Source organism: Anabrus simplex, chromosome 1 (genome assembly GCF_040414725.1).
Source record: "Anabrus simplex isolate iqAnaSimp1 chromosome 1, ASM4041472v1, whole genome shotgun sequence".
Classification (NCBI taxonomy): Eukaryota; Metazoa; Arthropoda; class Insecta; order Orthoptera; family Tettigoniidae; genus Anabrus; species Anabrus simplex.
The window spans coordinates 1572157342-1572183345 of NC_090265.1; the positions used below are offsets into that span (position 1 = coordinate 1572157342).

Sequence of the window (26004 nt, forward strand, 5' to 3'; positions counted from 1 at the left end):
TCATTTCCCAACTCCAGTTTCCCGGGTGTGGTATACAAGCGCTCACCATCTCCTTCTGTCTTCATAGATCTTCTGTTCCAGCACATCCTCCCATTTGTGTCCTCTCTCCTCCACATCTGATCTTACAGTCTCTATCCAGTGTTTTCCTGGTCTTCCCTGTGGTCGTCTTCCTATGAGATTAAGGTCAAAATATTTTCTGGCAGGTCTTTCCCTGTTCATTGCCCATACCATTGAAGTCTGCAGACACTGGTAATAGGAACCTTGATACCAGCTACTTTCCTATTCACTTCATTTCTGATCTTGTCCTTTTATGGTTCCAATGAATCTCATTTCAGTTGCTTGGATTCTACTAAGGTCTTTGTTTAGTAGGGTACGTGATTGTTTTTGCTTTTTGTGGTATTTTGCAGTCCCAGTGAAGATTTCTGACTTGACTGTAGAAGTTTGATGCTTTCTGTGTCCTGCTGAGTATTTCCTGCCTGACAGTGTTGTCTTTCAAGATTGTGCTTCCGAGGTACTTGAAGTGGGAAGCTGATTTGATTTTTGCTCTTTCTAGAAATATATTTGAGCGTGTTCCTTCTCTGTTGATGGTCATTTCTACTGTCTTTGTTTTGCTTATCTTCAGTCCAAAATTTTTGAATATATTGGTCCATTCATTACTGATGTCTTCACTCGGTCATTCCACCATTCTCTTTTGGTGTGGCACTTGTTTTTCTGCAAATTTCCATGGCTTCTTTTACAAGGGTTTCTTTGAATAAGGACCCTTCTTCTTCTACTTCCCCTTTCTCAGTTTTGGGTAATTTGGCTGCTACCCTCGCTTCACAGTTTCCTTTCTTCTCCATGTCCTTCAACAGCCATGCCTTAATCTTTGGCATTTTCTTTTGTTTAATTTTGGGCATATGGATGTCTTTTAGGTCAGCGATTAATAGCCGATAGATTCACAATTAAGTATTTATTATTCTCCACCTAGTCGATACAATGATTGGTTAAGGCAATTTAATGGTTAAAAGTGGTACATGTTTCGTATATTATCAACATCTTCAGCCACATAACACAGTTTAGATGAAAAATATATAAATGGACAAAGTAATGCTTAAGAGGAAGTGTCCTTAAAATTAACATGTTATGTGGCTGAAGATGTTGATAATATACGAAACATGTACCACTTTTAACCATTAAATTCCCTTAAGCAATCATTGTATCAACTAGGTGGAAAATAATAAATACTTAATTGTGAATTTATTGAAATGCGATACGGACCATGAAGCTGATTTTATGTAATAATAGCCGATGGTCGCTATCTAAGCACTCGCTGGGTATGACTTTAACATCTTAACATACTGACCCGCTTTTCTGTCAGTGATGATGCAATCATAGTCTTGAGCTTTCCATCCCAGCTGTATCTCGTTATTTTATGGCTGTTCCTTTTCTGATACCATGTGTTCTGTATGATTAAGTTGTTTCGCACACAGAAATCAATCAGGTTCTCTCCTTCAGAGTTTCTGTTACCATAGCCATCGGGGCCAACAATGTTTTCACAGCCTAGTCTTTCTTTAGCAACTGGGGCATTCAGATCACCCATAATGATTGTGTTCTCCTTAGTTATTTGTTCCTGAAGTTCGATAAGGAATTGCTCTTTCTCTTCTGTGGTACATCCTGTCTGCGGTGCATATATTTTCAGAAGAGTATGGTGTGCATTACCAACACTTAGTCTCATCTGGATGATCCTATCACTCACAAATTTGACATCTGTCTGTGTGTCTATTTCTTCTCCATTCTTGGATTCAATATTGTTCCCACTCCAGTACAGCACATATCCATTTCTCACGGACTTCTTCCCATATCCTTTCCATTTTGTCTCACTCAACCCCAATATCTTGAGCTTACGCCTCTCCATAAGATCCACAAGTTCTTCATATTTGTTGGTGAGAGTGAGGATATTGAGTGTACCAATTTTTAGTCGCTCCTTCTTGGGAGGGTTTTGTGTCTTCTCGTATCTCCGATGAGCATCAGACTTTTGGCCATCATTAATTCGGGCGGTACTAGAAGAACTGCCATGTCTGGTATTTAATTTATTCTTCCATCTGAGGCTTGTTTTAGGTTTGAAAGCAGTATATTCATACTCATACTGTTGACTTGCTAGGCCTAACACAGGTGAGGATTTTTTGTTGGAGTTTACTCCCTTAGCCTTTGAGGATCCCTCTTCTCCACAAGGCAGTGGTGTCCTCTTCTATTTATCCCCAGGGAGGATGGGTTGCCTCATCCGCCATCTCTGCCATTCTGAAGGTCTCCTTCTCTGCCAAAGATGCCGTTAAGGTCTTCGCCCGTAACCCTGGGCGTGGGTTCCACATTATACCCCGTGGGGCTGGGTCCATGTCTGAACTTAGCCATCCTGGAGTATGCCCACTCCTGCAGCGTGGATGCGCCAGGCAAGAATTACTCAAGTGGAGAACAGGGAAGGTGACCCTCTCTCCCTTGAGCGGGGTTAATGGTTGCGTATGATGCCACAACCAAAGGCTTATAAGCTTCCTGAAAAAGAAAAATGTTTGGTAACAAAGAAACAACTTAATTAAAATTAAAATGACATGTTTTGTTCTTGAAAGAACATCACCAGATTCTGTCAAATCACACTCAAGTGTTTAGGAATGTATAAACATTTGTGCATGCTTGGGTTGAGACAAAAGAGGACTGTATTAAGATAAGTTCCAGATTTCTTGTTCATAAGTATTTAAACAGAAATAAACCTAAATGTTTATACATTCCTAATATTTGAGTGTGATTTGATAGAATCTGATCATACTCTTTCAAGAACGAAACATGTCATTCTAATTTTAATTAAGTTTTTTCTTCTTCAAGTATAATACTATTACTATATGCTTTTTTTCAGGTGGTTTATAAATTTATTATTCAAAATTTGTTTTAGCAGACTGAAGAACATAACAGTTAAAAAGTAACTGAGTCAAAACTGAAAAGCAATAGGTTCAGAATTACCCAAAAAATAAAGTATATTCTGAGCAAGGAATTATTATTATTATTATTATTATTATTATTATTATTATTATTATTATTATTATTATTATTATTATTATTATTATTAGATGCGAAAAAGACCAGAAAACTGATCACGCAAAGCTCACTTAGAAGTTGTGCATTTCCTTCTTTGCCAGGCAGCCTTCAATTTTTCTCTCATCGTGGTTCTTCGTTCTTCTGTCCACTTAGCTCCTGTCTTCTTGTGGTTTCTCTCTGACTCTCTGTTGATTTTCGTTCTGTAGCAGGTTCGGTCAGCGATGTCGGCCACTTTGATTCCTGATTTTTCTAGGTCTCGGCGGATTTCCGTTGTCCACCTATTTGTTTTGATGTTTTCTGTTGCCTCAAGTGAGGTTCTTGTCAGTCTGTTTTCTGGAAGTCGTTTGATGTGTCCGTAAAATTTCAGACGTCTTTTTCTGATGCCGGCTGCAAGGTTTGAGAGCTCCTCGGTTTTTGTACGAGATTGCAGTCTATATCGTTCGTCAATGAGTTTTGGGCCGAGAATTTTTCTGATGATTTTACGTTCCTCTTTCAGGATGTCTTTGAGTACTGTTTTCCTTGGAGATCCAGTGTTTCACTCGCGTATAGTATTTCAGGTTTGATCACAGTATTGTAATGTCGAATTTTGGTGAAGATTGAAAGGCATTTTTTGTTGTAAATGTTTTGCATTCGGCTGAGGGCTGTCTTCATTTTCTGGATGCAGACCTCGACGGCCTTCTGTTCTTTTCCTGTTGGTACTATAATTTCTCCGAGATATCGGAACTCGGTTACTTTTTCGATTGTGCCAAATTTTGTGTTCAAATTCTGGAGGCTGCAGTGGTTACACATGACCTTGGTTTTCTTGAAGGAGATTTGTAGGCCAAATTTTTCTGAGCATTTCTTGAGGGTTTCGATTGGGCTGATTGCCTGTTGTTCGTTTGTTGCGAGGATCGTGAGATCTTCTGCGAAAGCGAGACAGGAGATTTTTACATGTTTTCTTGTCATACTAAATGGTTGCCAATTTTGAGCTTTTAGAGGTTGTTCCCATTCTCTCATGATTTTGTCCAGGGCTATGTTAAAGAGTAGTGGGGAAAGTCCATCTCTTTGTCGGACACCAGTTTTTATCTGAAATTTTTCAGATATATTTCCCATGAATTTTACTTGGGAGGTTGTGTTGGTGAGAGTTAGTCTGATGATTTTTTGAGTCTTGTTGTCCAGTCCATATTCACTCAGTGTTTGGAAGAGGGATTGCCGGTCAATGGAGTTGTATGCTTTCTGGAAGTCCACGAAAGTGCAGATTGTGGGTTGTCTTCTTGTGTGTCGTAGTTTCAAGATGGTTTTCAGGTTGAGTATCTGTTCTGCACAAGATCTGTGGGGCCTGAAGCCCGCTTGGTATTCGCCTATGAGTGGTTCTAGTTGTTCCTGTGTTTTTTGGAGGAGGACTGCGGAGAGGATTTTGTATGCGACTTGCACCAGGGAAATTCCCCTGTAATTGTTCACATCTGTTTGGTCACCTTTTTTGTGAAGTGGAACGAGGAGGGCGTTTGTCCAATTTTCTGGTAGTTTTTCCGTTGTCCAAATTTCTTGTATGATTTATGTGAGTTCTTGGAGAGAATTCTTTCCTAGATGTTTAAGAAGTTCTGCTATGATGCCGTCGTCTCCGGATGCCTTGTTGTTTTTCAGTCGTTGTATGTGTCGGTGTATTTCCTCTTGTGTAGGTGGGGATGAGTCTGGGTTTGAGTTTGGGTGGGGTTTTAAGTGGAAACCTTTCCGTTGGTTCTGGGCAGTTAAGTAGTGACTCGAAGTATCTCGTGAGTTCCTTGGTGTTTTCATCATCTGTGAGTGCCAGTTTTCCGTTTTGTTTTCTGAAGCAGAGGTTCTTGGGTGTGTACCCATTTAATCTGTTGCGGAAGATGCTGTAAAAATCTCTGGTGTTGTAGTTGCGGAAGTCCTGTTCGGCCGACTTTAGTTGGTCCTCCAGGTATTTCCTCTTGGTTTGTCTGATGAGTTTAGAGGTCTGTCTGCGGACTTCGTGGAATTTTTCTTCGTTTTCAGGTGTACGGTTGCTGATGAATTTCTGGTATGCATTTTTTCTATTCAATATGGCTTGGTCACATTCGGTGTTCCAAAACGGGTGTCTGCTCTTTTTCTGTAGTGGGATTTGCTCTGATGCACTTTTCATGATTTTGTCGTGGAATTCATTCCAAGTTTTGGCTGGGATTTTTTCCCACTTTTCCCTGAGATTTGATGTTTTTATTTGTGCTGTGTCCAATTTTTTGTTTGCCTTGGATTTCTGGTAGAAGCGTTTTGGGGTAAATTTCACTTTGATTCTCGTTAGATGATGGTCCGAGTCAATGTTGGCTCCTCTGCTGACTTGAACGTTATGTACTCCTTTTTATGCTGGGAAGGAGATGGCGACATGATCGATCTGGTGTTTGTAGCACTTTTCTTTACCAATTTTACCACTGAAATCGCCGAGGAGAATGATTGTATCTTTTTCAGGTATTTTGATGAGTGTGGTTTCAAGTTTGTTCCAGAAGTTTTCTGTTTGTTTCTGATTTTTGCAGTCGTTGGTGGGTGCGTGGGCATTTACAAAGGTGTAGTGGCGATTTGCACAGCGAAGTCGCAAGGTCATTAGTCTGTTGTTTATGGGTGTGATCTCTTCTACGGAGTTCGCGATCTTTTTATGTACGAAAAAGGCCATGCGTAACATTGGTGTGGCTTTTCCTACTGTTCGTGTAGTTTTGCTCTTGAAAATGCGGTAGTTACCATATTCTGATGTCTCCGACTCGGTGAGTCTGGTCTCTTGTACGGCGAGTAGCTGGATTTTTTGCTGATCTAATTCTGATGTTAATCTGAGAAGTTTGCCTACTTGTAGGAGTGTGTTTATGTTTAGCATGCCGATGTAGAAGGGCGTTTTAATGGGAAGTTTGCCAGAGAGCTCCGACTCTCTCTTTCGTGTCAGCCCGGTTCCTCCAGAATCCAAGTGGCCGGTTTCCGTCTTCGTTTTCAGCTGGCGGGTGGATTGGTTACCACCTGGAGTAATGTTGTTCTTACTTGCACGAATCATGGTGTGCTTGTTCTCAAGCGATTGGGTTGATCCCGAGGGATCGGAGTACAATCAGGTGGGTGAGTTCCTGAAGGTTTTTAGCCAACGATCGAGCATCCGACGATGGCGGAGGGGCATCCGAAGCTGGGGATCTGAATTTTCGGAGGTTGCGCCCACACAACTACCCGAAGGGACTGGAAGTGCCGCCGGACTACTGGGTCTTCCAGATTGCCACCACTCTGGACGGTCTTCTACTGGGGATACCAGCTGGCCGGGACCACCACGACACCACCACCACCTTGTGGCTCCTCTCAGCATGGGACAGTTTGGACCACGCACAACGCAAATACGCATTCAACAGAGCCAACCTGCTCTACATTGCACTTTCCTGTGGATGGCAAGCAGCTATACAACTCGACCAAGCCACAGGAGACGAAGTGATACTCCTACCACAGGGCTTCCAGTTCCAACCTCTTCCGAGGTTGCCGGTCAGTCGCGCCCCGACAACAAGGTGGAGGAGCCGCGGCGGACGGGGCGGAAGAGGACGAGGGACAGCAGCAGCGGCAGCACCCGTAGCACCTCAACAGTAGAGAAGGTGACCATTACTCCACCACCGGGCTGGATCCCCCGGGCCCGACGGAGTCCGATCCCATCACCGACTTCCAGCGATCGAGCTTCACCTCTTCACTGGTCTCCCAAACGCCAGCCTCGCCCAGCGCGGGGACGACCTCCGACTCGGCGCAGTCCCTGGAAGCTGACAGGACAACGCAAAGTGCCTTAAGTGAACCAGCATGTGTCAGTGCATTTATTGTCTTATTCATTATTGCTTTTACCTTATGGGTAATATTTATGTATAATCTTTGTCGTCTTTCTACTGTACCATTTTTGGCTCTGCCTCCTGTCCCAGCTTGCAACTGCTCCAGAGCCATTTCCCCCTCGCCTTATATAGCCGTTTGGCTTAGCGCGTGTAGGAGGAGACAGCACTGGCGCAGCCGCGCTGGGGCAAGAGGCTATAGAGCCATGGAACCCCTGAAGGTTGGTTCCACCAGTACTGCCTTTATTTAAATGGTACAGTAGAAAGACGACAAAGATTATACATAAATATTACCCATAAGGTAAAAGCAATAATGAATAAGACAATAAATGCACTGACACATGCTGCTTCACTTAAGGCACTTTGCGTTGTCCTGTCAGCTTCCGGGGACTGCGCCGAGTCGGAGGTCGTCCCCGCGCTGGGCGAGGCCGGCGTTTGGGAGGCCAGTGAAGAGGTGAAGCTCGATCGCTGGAAGTCGGTGATGGGATCGGACTCCGTCGGGCCCGGGGGATCCAGCCCGGTGGTGGAGTAATGGTCGCCTTGTGTACTGTTGAGGTGCTGCTGGTGCTGCCGCCGCTGCTGTCCCTCGTCCTCTTCCTCCCCGTCCCCTCCCCCTTGTTGTCGGGGCGCGACTGACCGGCAACCTCGGAAGAGGTTGGAACTGGAAGCCCTGTGGTAGGAGTGCCACTTCGTTTCCTGTGGCTTGGTCGAGTTGTATAGCTGCTTGCCATCCACGAGAAAGTGGAATGTAGAGCAGGTTGGCTCTGTTGAATGCGTATTTGCGTTGTGCATGGTCCAAACTGTCCCATGCTGAGAGGAGCCACAAGGTGGTGGTGGTGGTGGTGTCGTGGTGGTCCCGGCCAGCTGGTATCCCCGGTAGAAGACCTTCCAGAGCGGTGGCAGTCTGAAAGACCCTGTAGTCCAGCGGCACTTCCAGTCCCTTCGGGTAGTTGTGTGGGCGTAAGCTCCGAAAATTCAGGTCCCCAGCTTCGGACGCCCCTCCGCCATCGTCGGATGCTCGATTGTCGGCTAAAAAATGTTGGGTGAGCATATTCATGTTGACTGCTAGTTGGTTGACGATTGCAGAAAGCTGTTCCAGTGTCTGCGGGGGTTGTGGCTGGCCTTGCGGTTGGACCGGTGGAGGTTGTTCCGGCTGCTGTTGTGGTGGCTGTTGAGGTTGATTCGCCATAGTTGTTTGTCGCCTGATGAGGATTGGAGTTACTAGTAGTTGTGATGGCGATGCGGTGGAGGCTGGCTGTCTGGCTCTGTCTTTGGATAACTGTCGCTTTTTGATAACCTTGTAGGATAATGTAGTCTGTCGAGATGGACCGGCTGACATTCTCCGGGCTCACCTGATGGACCAAGCCATTGATGACGAGAACGTTTTTTGCTTTTGAATATAAGATTAAAGAAAAGTATAAAAACTGCAAAAGAAAGATATACTCTGCTTATGAACTATGCCAAAGGCATATAAATATGGCTTTTTTTTTTTGTAAATAAACTTTTATCATTTATCACTAATAACAAAAACCTGTTGTGTTTGGATAATAAACATTGAAGATCTGCATAAGATTTAAATATGAGAGAAAACTGTAAAGAATGGTAAGTGAAAGATTTTTTGTAAATATCTCAAAACTCTCTCAGATGGACAAGACAAGTTTTGCATCTCACTGCCTCAGTTGTTGTTTGGGGTCACCAGTCCATCGGTAGTTTTGATGCAACTCTCTACACCATTCTATATTTTGGTAATCTTTTCAACTGAGCTGCAGTAGTACTCTATTTTAAGAATGCTTATCTGATGAAACTTATCTCAAAATAATCCTATGTAATGATCGTAATGCCTGCTGGAGCTTTTATACATTATTTTTCTTTTTCCAGTTTCCAACTAACTTGAAGAAGGTGGTTGAATGTCCAACAGAAGAACCCCTTTCTATCAGCCATAATGTTCGGTGTGACACCATAGATAAAACTGCATCTGAAATAGCAGCATTTCCCCAAGACCTGAAGAATATGAGTAGTTTGAGATCTTTTTGAGGTTGTACTAGGATAATTTCAGAACACTAGGATAAATCTTGTAAACTGAAATACAGGCAGGACTTTTTGAAAAGAAGTCAGCTTTTGGAAAGTTTCATAATGTCTCCTGCAAACAGTTTATAAAGATGTGATAAGGAAAACTCCTGTATTACCCACTCATTGTATTACAAAAAATGCATCATGGAAACAGTTTTCCTCGTTTATTGCTGGAAGCATTGTTTAGGAGAATGTAAATGTATACCTTCAGAAATGAGATTTTCTTGAATTAAGAAGTTTATGTTCCATTTTATTTTATTTTATTTTATAAATTGAGCTTCATATTTTGCATGCTGGTCTTAGAGAAATATTCCATACACTAAATAATTTAATTCCCTTGTTTTATTTCAGTATCCTGGTTGACTTAATTGCCCCTTCTCCTATAATACAATTTTACTGGTCATTTTAGTAAACAATTAAGTAAGTTATGATAGGAGACCAAAGGTTAGGCATTATAAATCTTTCAAATTGGTAGACAAGCAGGCATTTAATACAATTGAAATATGCAAAAAAAAAAAAGACAGAAAAAACTTTTGGTTGTCTGGCCAGGGTTACCTGTTATGCGATGGAGTAGACTGTACAGCCAGTGACTCAACGCCGAGTGTTGGGCAGTGGTAAGTAGCCCAAATCTCTAGAGGGGCCAACGACTTTGGGCGGAGGTTTACCTATAGGGTACAAACATACTGAAGATGCATCGTGGTCGAGGTTTACGTCGCGGTTGATGGAGGGTGAACATACCGGGGTGATTTACCTTTCAGTGTTCTGAGATGTGTTTGCAGTGAGTGGACGTAATGTTTAGATCTCCGTGTTCAAGTTAAAGATAATTTACCTCTATTGCTGAGCTTTTACAAGTATAGAGTATGTATTCAAGTGACAGTGGAGATAGTGATTCATTGTGCATAAGCACACGATGGTGGCTACTTTCAAATCAGTCAACTCGCCAGTGGAATGCTCATTGTATAAATCAAAGGAGGCAGGAACTGGGGGAATATCACAACTTATTTGAAGAACTGAAACACCACCCGGACAGATTCAATTCATACATGAGAATGTCCCTTGAGACGTTCCAATACATATAAAACAATGTGGAATCAAAACTTGATACTGTGATCTGTGATGTACTATAACTACCACACAAGTCCAGTTCTAGCGGAAGAAAGATTGGTTGTGACGATAAGGCAAGATCTGTGCTTGAAATGTAAACAAGATATAATTGTGCAGTTTATAAATTTATTTTCTTAATTTGTTCTTTTGAGGTATAATAATAAGAAGTATCTTTTCATTGTTCCGTGATATCCATGTAACTTATAATCAACAACTATTGTTGATTTTTGAAGCAACACATTAATATATTGTAGCAATTGTAGGAAAAATAGTCTTCGGAAATGTGAATTGTGAATGATACACAACTCCTGTTGTGCGTTATAGGTCAAGTCTATTCAGAGCTGGTGTACCCGGTCCAATTATGCAGAGATTCGTGGCGATGAGATTGTCCAGGTTGACAATCATTGGAAATGGGTTTGAATGTATTGAAGGATATTTCTTGTTGAGCAGCTTGTTGCTGAGGAAATGCAAGTTCAAATAGGGTTTGTTGCACTTTCATCCTAAATATAAATTTGTCTCTAGGTGATAAGTTCTTCAAGTGAGGTAGAAGAGAGTTGAAAAATTCTACATCCTTGTCATTGGGGTCGTAAGATATTTTGTTTTTCTTCATTGCAAGCCTCTCTTTCTCCAAATGTAGGAGTTGTTTACCAATCTCGGCTCTAGGTGTTAATAGCCTTTTGTAGCCTGTTCTCGTAGGATATTCAGACGTTAAAGATGTAGCTGTATAGGAAGACGATGCCGGGGTTGTTTGCTGTGTTTGTTCTTGGCCTTGAATTGCATGGTGCAAATCAGGTGTAGAAGTTGTATCATCGTCACTTTGGCTGGATTTTTCTGAATCGTTGTCAGCGGTGTTCTCAACTGAAGAAGGTGATAACTCTTAATGTCTCGCTGTCAAATTACCAGACGTTCCACAAGGGGTGAACTGATCCAGAAGGAAGAGCAATTTTTTTGAAATAGGGCCACTGACTTTCATCGGACGCGGCATCTCCAGAGCGAATCTCGTGTTTTTTCAGTTGCTTTCCGAATTCTTGTCGAAGATTCTTCCAGCTGTTTCTCTGTCTCTGCAACAATAACATAGCTGAAATTAGTTACTAACGAAATAACTATTTCATGGCGAGAGTCAGCATATCTGTAAACTTGGTTTGGAATAACAATGATGTTGAATGTAATTATTTAAAGAATTCAATTCTGTATTTGACAAGAAAAATTATACATAATATTTTAACTTGTTTAGGTATCTGGCAACTGGATGCATTTTCAAGAACTTGGCCTTCTCGTTTTGGATGGGAGCTTCCACAGTTGAGAATGTTGTGAAGCAAGTAGGATGCTAAATGGTTTATTTTGTCACCTATTCAGTACATATAAATTTTACATTTAGGAATTTATTATTAATTCCGCTTGAGACATGTTTCGCCCTTCATTGAGGGCATCATCAGTCAAATTACCTATCAAGGCAAAAATCAGGTACCTGATTAGTATTTAACATGCACAAATTAATACACATTACAATGGGAAAATTAAGTACGAGAAACTCTTGTACAATGGTGATGGTTAAACAACATAAGTTTAAAGAATAAGAAGTCGGCACCAATGCTTAAAATTACTGGGTAATTATAGCAGAGTTCAGCTGTGGTACTCTGAAGAATAATTGATGCACTCATAGGAAAATATAAAGTTTATAAAATTATTTACAGTATAACAGTCGGGGGGAAGGGTATAGTACTCGGCGTCAATGTTTTTAACAAAAATTACTGCCAGTGGTTGGTAACTATACAGTAAATTTACATTATCCAATTGAACAGTTGAGAATTTACAGTTTATATACATATTTACAAGAGAGCAGCTTGGTGAGCAAGGATATAATAAAGTATATTACCAAGTGCGTCCCGTTGCTTTAATCGTTGGAAGATGATTGTAGCATTGACATATCAGATATATGCAGAGTGGTTTAATTTTAGTTAATAATCACAGGGGGCAGGGAAAATATTCCATAGCCAAATGAGGTTGTATAGGCATCAAACAGAAAGTTGTCTGGTTGAAGCACCGGGTTCGGTACAGTGAACTGGTCAGCGTGGACGGAGACTCAATGGGTGTCATTGAGTAAACAGTGCATTTGAATGGCAACAATGATGGCAGTTATTTGTAGGTAAATGTATTACTGGGAGTATGTTGCAGGTTGAATCCTTCGCTTTTTCTTAGTTGACTTCTTGTAGCTTGGGATGATGTGTGAAAACATTGGTGTGAGATGCCGGTGAGACTTAAAATGATATTATTTCGTGAATGAATGTATGAAGGACCTCGGACGAAGTTACAGTTTTTTGTTGCTGGTCTAGTGAAATAGAATGGAGTTGCTTATGCTATGAACTGCAGTGGAGAGATTAGAATGTATACGGTAACTATAGAGTCAGAGCGATGTAGCTGGGACGAGGCATCTCTTCATTTTGTCTGCGAAGAGGAGCCGTAGTGGCACGCCATATTCGTGCCGATATGCGCTGGAATTCTAGCGTGTTGTTGGAAGTTGTGTTGTATGAAGTGGAAGTTATCTGTAATCGAGATGTTAATAGTATTAGTTGGTGTGTAAGAAAAGATCATGGTAAGTAATGAAGAGTAAATGTTATGTTACATAGCTGATGTGTCGTTGAGAGGCAATTTGTTGATGGATGTTGGTTGATTATGAAGGAGGCACAGTCGGTAATACGCACATGTGGTTGGCAATGGCGGTGGAAGGGGGTGGGGAGCTTTGGGAGGTAGGAGCATGGGTGGAGTTCATGCACAGAGGTGAGTTGTCAGAATGGAGGAAGGTAGAGTGGAGGGGTGAGCTTGTTATGTGTTGGGAGTGCTGGTTGATAAAGTGTTGGTTTGTAAAAAAGAGGGAGGGGGGGGGGTGGATGTACGGACTCGAAAAATTACGTGGATAGTATTGATGTCTTTTTATTAATGCGGTTGAATGTTATTCGCTTGTGGGGTGTTGTAGTGTTTTTGTTGGTCGAGTGGCTTTTATTTCTCGTGTTGTATCGATGGGGTCGTAGTGGAGGGGGAAGTGCTTGGGTGGGAGGAGGTATGGGCTTGCTGTCATTGCGTGTGGGGGGATTGGTGGGAATGGGGGAGGTGGGGGGGAGGGGTGTAACTGTCGACGTGCTGGGTGAGTTAGTTAATGTGGTATTAAAGATTTTAGACAAGTTGTTGCCTTGAAAATTCATTTTTTGTAGTAACGTGGGAATTTGTTCATAAAGAGTTTTTTTTATATCTATTATCTCGTTGAGATTTTTGTCTTTATTGAATTGTTGGTCTAGAAAGATGTATAGGTTCTCAAACTCAGTCATTAGTTTACCTTTCTCAACTCTTTTTTAGGATTTTTAGGTCTTGTTCTATTGTGGTGAAGTGGTGGCCAGTGTCCCTCGTGGGTGCTCATTGCGGAAAATTTATTATGTTTTTGGGCATTGTAGTGTTCTAAATAATGGGTTTGGAAGCTTCGGCCAGTTTGTCTGATGTACGAGACATTGCATTGTGAACAGGTGAGTCTGTAAATACCTGAGCCGGCGTAGTGATTTTTTCTTGGGTTGACAGAGTTCTCGTTGCAAAATATGTTCTGGTTCGTGTTCTGCGTTTTGAAAGCAATGTTGACTTCGTGCTTTTTGAGTGGGTTGGCTATCTGGTGGATGACTGGATTAGTGTATGTGAAAGTTGCGTATTTGGGTTTATTGGGTTTTATTGGGGAAAAATGTGTTGTTAATTTTAGTTTTACTTCGTTGATGATCTTGTCGATCATGTTGGTGTTGAAGCCGTTGAACTTGGCAATTTCTTTTATGTAATCAAGTTCTTTTTTTAGTTTTTTAGGTGCAAGGGGAATTTTTAAAGCTCTATATATTAAACTGTAGTATGAGGCTTGTTTATGAGAGTTGGGGTGTAAAGAATTATTGTTTATTGTTAGCGGAGTGAAGGAGGGTTTTCTGTGTATCCGAAATTCAAAAGCATTGTCTATTCGTGTGATGTTGATGTCTAAGAAATTGATAGAGCCGTTGTTCTCATCCTTCTTTGTAAACTTTATATTGCTGTCTAAAGTGTTTGGAATGTGAGGATGTTGTCGCTGCTATTGCACTGTTTATCGATGACGACTAATGTGTCGTCGACATAGCGGAGCCAAAGATGAATACCATTGATGGAATTTATTATTTTACTGTGTTATAAGTTGTCCATGTAGATGTTCGCTAGAATTCCAGAAATAGGGTCCCATAGCTAAGCCCTTTTGGTGGTATATCTTGTTGTTGAACGTGAAGTAATTATTATTTAATACAAAGGTTAATACTTTAATAAACTCTTCAATTTCTATTTTGCTTAGTCCACTGTGTTTGGAGAGATTGTTTCTTATGATGCTGATGGTTTCGAGAACTGGGATGTTCGGATACATGTTAGTGATGTCAAAGGAACATAGAATGTGGTTTGGTAGCAGTGTAAATTTATTTAAGGTTTGACATAGGTCAATTGAGTTCTTAATGGGGTTTTTGTTGTTGAATTTGTAATGTTTTTTGAGAAAGTAGTGTAGAAATATTGAAGTTTTGTATTGTTTTTATCACTTGCAACGTAAAGCAAGTATGCAAGGTACTTCGGGAAACATTCCAACCTATTCATATGAAGAGCCCTACAACATCAGATTTCATAAGAATTGCTGAACAGTATGAAAACCTTTGGGATTTTCCAAATTGCATCGGAGCACTAGATGGTAAGCATGTTCGAATATAACGTCCCTCCCACTCAGGTTTCATCTTTTACAACTATAAAAAGTTCTTTTCAATAGTTCTTCAAGGGCTAGTTGATGATCACTATAGGTTCGATGTTGGAGGATACGGGAAGCAGAGTGATGGAGGTACGTTCCGAGCTTCAACGCTCTCTTAATTATTGGAAAGAAACAAGTTGGGAATTCCAGAAGAGAGAAGCCTACCAAACTCAAGTCAGAAGGTTCCTTATGTCTTTATTGGGGATGAAGCCTATCCTCTGAAACAAAATCTCATGAAACCTTATTCCGGAAAAGCATTGGACGAGGCACAGGATACGTTCAATGAGCGATTATCGCTGGCTAGAATAGACAGTGGAATGTGCCTTTGGTATACTGTTTGCTAATCCGAACATTAACCAAAGTGGTGATTGTGATAATTATTTGAATTTTTCAAAACTATTGTATTTACCCTATTATTGTACTCATTTTCCACGTTTATTAACTATTGTCAGTTGAATGTGCCATAATAATAGCAAATATAGACATTCTGTTAACTTCTGTACATGTAATATAGGCTTACTAAGTTAGCAGAACAGTGTTAATAATAAAATTTAACTGTTGATCAGAATTTTTGCTGCTATTTTCTTCCATTGCCTAGACAAACATGTCTGTTGTGGTGCAGTTTATTACATTTGTCCCATATTGCTGGACTATTAAATATCACATCTGTTAGCTCGTCTTTCATAATAATCAGCTGTAACGCAACAGTAGATAGCAAGACGATAATAACAGCTACGAATACACACGTGAGCTCTTCGAACACCTGAATCAAGGACACAGTAGAACGGGGGATTGATTTCAATCGGGAGCAAGCTACATCGATGCCTCCCATTCTACAGTGATGGAAACACAAACTTTCTTGTCATCGCGCTATACCTCCTGGTAAATCACGATGGTGAATGGAAGCCAGCATCTTTGACATGAACTGTGCCATTTAAAACTGTGTGTTTGTGTTACCAGGAAGTGACATCGAGGCATCGACCGCGATGTAAACCGCGACCGCGAGCTGCGATGCATCTTCGGTATGTTCGCACCCTTAGTTGAGTGCTGGTCCTCCAGTGGAGGAAATGCCATTGAAGCTCAGCAGGCAGCATTTGTTCTCCAGGTTACAGCTAGGTGCAAAGGGTGTCTGTTCTTTAGGTTACGGGTGGCCTTATTGAAACCTGGCAGTTAGTTATAAAATGTAGTTGGGCGTGACTAGCCCATCATAATAACAGCCTGTATGGAACATCAAATCTAAGAATCAAAGAAATGTTTTTAGCCACCTAATCGATACCTTTGTTTGCCCTTGGCAATTTTATAAAATCATTAATAGGTACGTTTCGACTGCTTCGCAGTCATCATCAGCTACATTCACGTAAGCTTAGGTGAAAATAAGGTAAACATATGCACAATATATGTTCTTGTATTAGCCTTGATAACTTCTCATGGGAAACTTAAACTTTTTGTCTATTGGGTAGGATGGGGGTTGGAGGTGTGGGGAAGAATGCTTAAAAAGTGATTAATAACTTGTCCTTAACTAAAATATTGCTAAAAAATTTTTCTTCCAATAAGAAGATAAAAACATCTTTTAAGTCTTTTTTTAACTGTTTGGAAGTATATTTGGAAAAACACTGAATAAAGTTTTACCAACTAACTACTTGAGGTGTTATTAAAGTATAACTAAAATTTATTCTTAACTAAAATACTACTAAAAACATATGTCAGCTTCTTTTTAAGTCCCATTCATGTTTGTGCTTCAAAGCATGTGGAGAAAGCTGGTTAACTTGCTTTTTAATTGACAAACGTAGATTCTTAGAATGCTCTTGCAGGTCAATGTTGGGATGTGCTTAGAAGGTATTTGTCCTTAAACCATATAATTGGGCAGTTTGTAACACGAATTGCAATCAGCAGAAAATGGGTAAAAATAATTAAAAATATTTTTTCTGGAAGTGTTGGCGTTTAGAATTATCTCTTAACCCAGTCACATAATTTGATGACCCTAGCTCGCAAAAGTTATTCGTGGCATATGAATCCAATTACGAGCTCAGCTCGCGGTGATGCACGGCTGTATATCAATACGTATAGTTCAGTTACTAACTCAAAGATACCAGTTGTATGCATTCTGAGCTGAAGTTTAGACATGTGGCTTTGGTTATTTCCCGCGCTCCAGGTTATCACACACTTCTGGAACAAGAGATAAAAGAATCTTTGTTCATATTATTTCACTCACATCAGTTGCAATCATGGCATCAAGCAGATGTGTTGGTGTTGATAAAGATGGAATACCAAAGCTAATAGATAGTGTTTTAGAGAGTGATTATAAAGACAGTGATGTTTGTGATGACGAAATAGACCCTGAAGGTTTTAGTTCGGGTTCAAGTGATGCGTGTAGTAGTGCTGATGACACGGATGACGGTGGGAAAGTCTACAGCGAGACCATGTGACCTTCCGTGAGGTCGTAGTTTTGTGTAGGCTGTGTATATGTCATTGAAAATCGTGTTCTTAACTCCTAAAGGGGTAAGACCCCTCAGTGTGTTTTTGTGGTGCCAACTTTACCATGGCCCACGTCCTCACAGTGTGTGCCGTAGTGCGGGATTTAAATGGGTTTTCTCAGTAAACTGCTACGGTATTTAAATAGGATGCGAATGGGTTAAGAAAAAAGGGGGGACGGTGTTTTGAAACGTCCTAACTTACCCCGGTCTGGATTTTCGTCTTACTTCCCGCTATCTTGGGTGTGGGTCTGTGCCAGTGTTCTCTGTCCTCGATCTGGTATAGTAGCAATGTGTTGTAGCCTGCTTGCTAGCATGGTTCGGCGGGGAGAGGGGAGACAAAGGCGTCATCATCTGTTGTTGTTTCTCGGGAGGAGGGAAGTGCTAACTGTGACTTAGAGGCGTCATAATTGTTCGTGTTATTTGCTAAGCTCATTTGCTTCCTTTCTATTAGTTCCATATATCTAAGTATATGTTTATATAGAGGGTTTCTTTGTTCGTTCGTATTGTTTAAATTCCGATCCTTATTCGTTAACTTATAAAGATGGGAGTGAATGATTTCTAAATTATTCATAAGTCTTCCCTTGTTTATCCAGTTAATAATTTCAAAGTCCTGTTTAATGTTGGCGAATTTATAGCCTGTTTCCTTCATGTGAGCCCTCATTGCAGAGAACCTTCTATATACTCCCCACCTCCTGAGAAACAACAACAGATGACAACACGCCCTTGTCTCCCCTCTCCCCGCCCTGAACCAGGCTAGCAAGTAGGCTACAACACACCGTTACTATACCAGATCGAGGACGGAGGACACTGGCACAGACCCACACCAAAGATAGCGGGAAGTAACATGGAAGTCCAGACCAGGGCAAATTAGTACTTTTGAAAACACCGTCCCCCTTTCTTCCTAAGAGGTAATTTTAAATGCCAACACTTTCTGAAAAAAACGTTTTAAATTATTTTTATCCATTTTCTGCCAGTTGCAGATCGTGTTACAAGCTGCCCAATTATATGGTTTAAGGACAAATAACTTCTGAGCACATCCCAACATTGACCTGCAAAAGCATTCTAAGAATCTACCTTTGTCAATAAAAAAGCAAGCTAACCAGCTTTTTCCACATGCTTTCAAGCACAACATGAATGGGACTTAAAAAATAAGATTTTTAATCCTCAACTGGAAGCTGACATATGTTTTTAGAAGTATTTTACTTAATAAGTTTGTTATGCCTTAATAACACCTCAAGTAGATAGTTGGTAAGAAGTTAATCATTTGTCAAATATGCTTCCAAACAGAAGCTATAAAGAGACTTAAAAGACGTTTTTATTTTCTTATTAGAAGAAAAACATTTAGCAATATTTTAGTAAGGACACGTTATTAATCACTTTTTAAGCATTCTTCCCCACCCCTCCAACCCTCACCCACAATACCACCATCCTCCCCCAATAGACAAAAATTTTAAGTTTCCCGTGAGAAGTTATCAAGGCTAATACAAGAACATATATTGTGCAGACTTTTACCCTATTTACACCTAAGGTTACGTGAACCTACCTATTTATGACAGCGAAGCAGTCAAAACATGTACTATTATTGATTTTATAAAATTGCCAAAGGCAAATAAAGGTATCGACTACTTGGCTAAAAGTATTTCTTTGATTCTTAGATTGTCGTATCGATACGGACATGAAGTGGATGGTTTGTAAAATGAAACATCAAAGTCTATCAGAACAAAGTTCTAAGGAGTACCTCGAAAGCAACGTGCATCTCTTGCGTCTCCAGGGAGATGCGAGAAAAACCAAGTAACTTGGCCATGTGGTTAGGGGCGCCTAGCTGTGAGCTTGCATTTGGGAGATAGTGATGTTAATGGAACAGCACTGGGAGAGAAGGTGTGCCAAACCTCCTGACCTCTGAACTACCCCTAGACATATTAGTAATCCACATAACATCGACATTAACACTTTCGTAGGGAATAATTCGAGATGCGGGATCTTCGATTAGGAAAGGCTGAAATACCGCCCCAAGCTGGAAACACCCCCTCGTAATTGGTGAACAAGGGGCAAGACTATGACTACTAGCAATAAAAGAAAAAAGGACTTAGAATTAGGGTTTATTAATAACATTCAAATGAAACAGGCAACAGAACTCATGAGTGAAATCTAAAGAAGTGTAAAGATAGTAAACATGGACGTACCTTACATTAATAAACATCTCTGAACGTTGGCGTGAGCTCAAGGCTAACACTCGTTTGAATACATTATCACACATTTTAAAATGCTCAGCGCCTGTCAAGCACACCTTCATTATATCATTTGCGGGTAATTACCGTATTCACATCATAATAAGGTCGCCCGTTTTACGATAAAATGCCATTTATTCACGACACTGCTTTACTACGCCATTATGTAAGCAAAAATACGAATAGCTCACACAACAATCCGCCCATCACGGAGAACAAAAGACAGATAAGAAGAATGGAGATATCGGCGCAAGGCTAAAACCAGCCTCCATGGACCAAAACCAAGAATGAAAAATCCAAAGAATACTACAGGCACGCCCAATGCATAAATACGCAGCCAACATGGCGGCTACTCAAGCGAGTATCAGCCACGGATAAAAATAAATTTACAGATCTGTGCCGAGAACAAAAAAGGAGCACGGATACAAACAAACAATAAAGGCAGGTCGACCGACATACCACCTTTTTCACTGCTCCACACACCAACACATACGCATCCAGCAATCGCACAAACACATGAGGGTATCGGGAAATAAAAGGCAAACGGCCGTTCAAATAACACAGTCAAATGCAAATCATAAATTTGTGACCTCACGGTCATTATCAACAGGTCTCCCCTATTCCAAGTTTTTGCGTGTACCGTGCAGTTATATTATTAGGTCGGGGTGAACCATCGCTTTATTTACATCCATCAACATGGCGCGTCTCGTGCGACCTGGATATAGCTCCTTGGTCGAGACGAGAGGCATATATATTTTGGGATTACGAAGTACGGGAGCACGCAGTGCACCAAAACGTAGCCACACACAGACTCTTTTGCCATCATCACAAGATCACAGCCACACCCACACGAAACATATCATACGACGGAGCGGAAAAGATGCATGTCAATCAACCGTGACAGTTGGGAATGAATCATCACCACAAACAAATATTAGAAAAAGTACCAACATACCTGCAGTTATCAATAGTTAAAATAAGAAAAGATGAGCGTAAATAATCCAATCTTGAAGGCGTTAAATGAATATTTATGACACAAAAACGCCACCTCAACCGGAGGTGCAGACTGGAAAGAAATAGTTAGAAATGGCTGTGGAAGTAAGGAGAAATTGAAGGAACTTACTAGAAAATTGAATCTAGCAAAGAAGGCAGCTAAGGATAATATGATGGCAAGCATAATTGGCAGTCATACAAATTTTAGTGAAAAATGGAAGGGTATGTATAGGTATTTTAAGGCAGAAACAGGTTCCAAGAAGGACATTCCAGGAATAATTAATGAACAAGGTGAGTGTGTATGTGAGGATCTTCAAAAGGCAGAAGTATTCAGTCAGCAGTATGTAAAGATTGTTGGTTACAAGGATAATGTTGAGATAGAGGAAGAGACTAAGGCCAAAGAAGTAATAAAATTTACATATGATAACAATGACATTTACAATAAGATACAAAAGTTGAAAACTAGAAAAGCGGCTGGAATTGATCAGATTTCTGGGGATATACTAAAGACAATGGGTTGGAATGTAGTACCATATCTGAAGTAGTTATTTGATTATTATTTGGTCGAAGGAGCTATACCAGATGAATGGAGAGTTGCTATAGTAGCCCCTGTGTATAAAGGAAAGGGTGATAGACATTAAGCTGAAAATTACAGGCCAGTAAGTTTGACATGCATTGTATGTAAGCTTTGGGAAGGCATTCTTTCTGATTATATTAGACATGTTTGTGAAATTAATAACTGGTTCGATAGAAGGCAATTCGGTTTTAGGAAAGGTTATTCCAGCAAGATATAGCAGATATCTTGGATTCTGGAGGTCAAATGGACTGTATCGCGATTGACATGTCTAAAGCATTTGATAGGGTGGATCATGGGAGACTACTGGCAAAAATGAGTGCAATTGGACTAGACAAAAGAGTGACTGAATGGGTTGCTATATTTCTAGAAAATAGATCTCAGAGAGTTAGAGTAGGTGAAGCTTTGTCTGACCCTGTAATAGTTGAGAGGGGAGTTCCTCAGGGCAGTGTTATCGGACCTTTATGTTTTCTTATATATATAAATGATATGAGTAAAGGAGTGGAATCGGAGGTAAGGCTTTTTGCGGATGATGTTATTCTCTATAGAGTGATAAATAAGTCACAAGATTGTGAGCAACTGCAACGTGACCTCGAAAATATTGTGAGATGGACAGCAGGCAATGGTATGTTGATAAACGGGGCTAAAAGTCAGGTTGTGAGTTTCACAAATAGGAAAAGTCCTCTCAGTTTTAATTACTGCGTTGATGGGGTGAAAGTTCCTTTTGGGGATCATTGTAAGTATCTAGGTGTTAATATAAGGAAAGATCTTCACTGGGGTAATCACATAAATGGGATTGTAAATAAAGGGTACCGATCTCTACACATGGTTATGAGGGTGTTTAGGGGTTGTAGTAAGGATGTAAAGGAGAGTGCATATAAGTCTCTGGTAAGACCCCAACTAGAGTATGGTTCCAGTGTATGGGACCCTCACCAGGATTACCTGATTCAAGAACTGGAAATAATCCAAAGAAAAGCAGCTCGATTTGTTCTGGGTGATTTCCGACAAAAGAGTAGCGTTACAAAAATGTTGCAATGTTTGGGTTGGGAAGAATTGAGAGAAAGAAGAAGAGCTGCTCGACTAAGTGGTATGTCAGATCAAAAATTAGATGTATGGCTTTTCAGGCGTTTGCTCTATTAACCAGCATTTCGACGAGTCTGGTGTCAGACCTAAGACGAAATGCTGGTTAATAGAGCAAACGCCTGAAAAGCCATACATCTAATTTTTTATCTGATTTTTGATATGCTCTATTGGTGGAAAAATATCTAATTCCCTCCATGGGAATTTAGAATTACTAAGTGGTATGTTCCGAGCTGTCAGCGGAGAGATGGCGTGGAATGACATTAGTAGACGAATAGGTTTGAATGGCGTTTATAAAAGTAGGAAAGATCACGATATGAAGATAAAGTTGGAATTCAAGAGGACAAACTGGGGCAAATATTCGTTTATAGGAAGGGGAGTTAGGGATTGGAATAACTTACCAAGCGAGATGTTCAATAAATTTCCAATTTCTTTGAAATCATTTCGGAAAAGGCTAGGAAAGCAACAGATAGGGAATCTGCCACCTGGGCTACTGCCCTAAATGCAGATCAGTATTGATTGATTATTGATTGATCGTAGCTTGCATTGTTGTTACCTGCCACGTACACACAGAGAAGATGAGCTTCAAAGAGAAAAAGGTCACCGCTCTCGTAAAACCACCGCCGTCTCAATCCTATATACTGCCTGCTCTATGCTATGCAGTTAACATGCGGCTCAGCGTGAGCTCTTAGTGTCACAAACCTCCGCTAGGGGCGCCAGGTAACGCACCCAGTTTATCTGCGTACCCACGTTGTTGTGTTCCCGTGCGTGTGCATCGAGTATTCGTATGTGTGTGTCTGGTTGTAAAGTGATGAATTGGTGTGTTCCTCTCTGTATATCATACCAAGAAATCCAAATTGTTCAGGTGTGAGGCTTGCTAAAATCCCCCAAGTAAAGAACTTTAGGGAAATTGGCTTAACGCTATATCAATGCAGGGATCAATAGTCAATGGATTCCATCCGATTATTCTCGTTGTGTGTAGCCAGAATTTTAAAGACGGAGATAAAAGATAAAACTAAAAGAAAAATATGTTGAAGCCAAAGAGTTTGCCTAGTCCGTTATCCCCATTACCTTCAAACCAGAAAAATAGCTCCAGGAAAGACCAAACGGCGGTAAGATATTTCTTAGGAACAAATCTATGATGAAACAAGCTCTTAAGTCACAGGAAATACATTGGGTTACGAGTACGAAATTCATTAGAACAATGTCTCAATCCAATCAATATTCCAAGGATTAAGAATGACAGCATACATTAGAGGCTTCGGACGAGAATTCTGAGACTACGATAAAAACTGATGACTATAACCATAATGAAAAAGACTACAGAGGAAATTCGAAGACAACCCAGAAATTGATCTTCTGAATAAAGTAAAGGAAGCAGCTAAATATATGAACAACAGACCGTTTATCTTTTAGATCAAATCCATAATTTTCGCAAGACAAAATCCGCGCGGTCAGAACAAATCACACGGTACTGTGTGGCGTGGAGAATGGTATCCTAAACGGTTACCGATATGGGAACAACTTCTGGTCTAATATCAGCTCCATCACAAAGTACTCTGGATCTGAACGGGTAGCCTAAATGGGAAATGATGAGAGTGATGTCTGTATTTCCCAACTAATGAAGGAAAGACTTAGAGCTGAATGTAAAACTCTCAGACCAACAGAGAGGAGTGTAACAGTGATTGCCGATTAAACGGCTAGTTAGGTACGGCTCCTCTGCGATCGAACCAGTGACAAATTCGTTTACGTGGTCAATGTTGGAGGTGTATGCGGTATAGATATTGGAAATCTTCTGTTCTCTCAAATAAATTGTTGTGTTTTCTTGTAAACGGACTTTCAAAAAGTTTCCCTATTCCTGCTGCCTACTTCCTCGTTAAAGGCTCAGAAGACTTCCATCTATTCCTTTTAGTTTAGAAATGATAAATGTCGTTGACTGACAATCATAGAAACAATGTTTCTATGTATACACATTTTGGAGAGGTAAAAGTGAGAACGTGTGTGACATATCCATGTTATCCCAATCGTAAACTTTTCAGTTTTGACTCTTACCATTTGATAAAAAATGTGAGATCCTAGTTCCTAGAAAGAGAAATGACAGTAATGGCATCATCTCCTTCAAATATATGAGATAAGTTTATCGCCTGCAGAGAGACTTGACATTCAAGCCTATTCGGTATTACGAAAAAGCAGAGGAATTTGGAAAAGAAGAGTTCGGCTGTACAAATATTTCCCCAGTGGTTACTGCTGCTATTCAGTTCATGAAAGAAAACCATGCCCGTTTATAAACACAGGTTTAGAATTTTCATACGCGGAATAGATGGTGCGCTTCATGGAATCAATTTACCCATTTTTCATATTGCACGACGTCATTGACAGAACTCAGCACATTCGGCAAAACACTTCAGAGTGTGTGCATTTCTGTTCACCAGCATATAAAATACAACTGTTGAATGATTATGTCATCGAGTATGTTAAAATAATTCGGTTGCAATCAAAACGTGTAAAACTGAAGTGTCTGACTAAAGAGACGGCAGATGCTGCCTCGCTAACTGTGAAATATACAGTGGAATATGTGTCTTATCTGTTGCAAAATCGGTTCTTGTATGTTCCTACTATATGATTTTCTGGAGACGCAATGGAAGCTCTATTTATCGCATCCTGAAATCTGGTCATGAACAAAGGGTCAGCGAAATAGTGATGTATTCGTGTCGAGAAAATTCTGAAATTTTTATGTGCGATGCAGCAGTGGAATGGTCCTAATATATCTATTGCAACTGGTAATATTTTATATATTTTACGTTTCTGTATCTTAAGCCAAACTCAAATGTGAAATGTTAGTTTCGGTGTGTGCATTATCTTCTCAATTAATTATATATTAAGGATTACTTTCATTTTATATTGGTGTTGCGGACGAACTCTCATTTGAGCAGCATGTGCTCTGGGTGCGGTAAGTGCTGCCATCTGCAATGTCGCTGTAAACGCATTTCACGCGCCACAGAGCAGGCGGTATATAGAGATTGAGACGGCGGTGCGTAAAACGAATGACCTCCCAGTTTAAACACAGAAGGTGCTGCTGGTCATTACTAGACATACGTAAGTAAATATGGGAAAATGAGGCTGATAGAAGCCATTTGCATAAAAGTGTCAAATAAATGAACATGCAACAAGCATGGTTCAAACATCCAGCGGCCCCCTTTTAAAATGCGCCGAAACTCGTTGATCAGACGAGCGGTTGCATTTTAAACGAGGTCCAGAAACTTAAAACTACGAGCGCGCGCTCAATTAACATAGAAACTTACAACCTACTTACAGCTACATTTTTACAGACACATGAAATTTTCAAAGTCAGTTTCAGTAGTACACAGTTAAAAGGAAAACAGTCTTGTTCACGAGAGCTCTGTTGTTGCTTGATACGTGTAACGCTGAATCAAATCAGTCCATTATTACACAAGTTATTCCACTCATTCACAGATCGAAAATCAGGCATTCAAGAGAAACAGAGTAGTCAGGCATGATATGGTCATGTAATCAGGGATTTGGAATTTCATTCAGTTCATCTCCAGCTAACCAATCTCCTTTTTTTCCTTCCGTCCTCATTCGTTAAACATGATTTTTACCTGAAAGAAAAACTAGTTTAGAAACTGGGGAATTCGACAAGGACAAGGTTCATATGCATCACTACTGATACGAAATATCATCAAAATATTCAAGGTTTACTGGCTCCATTGGTGGTAAGGTTTCACCAACGAAACGTGAGCCTTGCTCAACCTTTTACTTACGACGTCTTCCAGTTCGAGCGTCACAGGTCCCAGAAACCTGATTATCTTCTTGGGGTGAG

The 26004-nt window shown here is 40.5% G+C and overlaps 1 protein-coding gene across 3 annotated transcripts in view; it reads left to right on the top strand.

Annotated features, from left to right (window-relative positions):
- Positions 1-9268, top strand: part of LOC136858539 (uncharacterized) — a 204430-nt gene extending 195162 nt beyond the window's left edge. For all 3 annotated transcript variants that reach the window (XM_067138150.2, XM_067138152.2, XM_067138151.2), the window contains one exon: positions 8745-9268. In XM_067138150.2, the coding sequence (XP_066994251.2) occupies positions 8745-8900 (156 nt within the window). In that variant the 3' untranslated portion in view covers positions 8901-9268. The remainder of the gene's footprint in view (positions 1-8744) is intronic.
- Positions 9269-26004: the final 16736 nt, after the last annotated feature.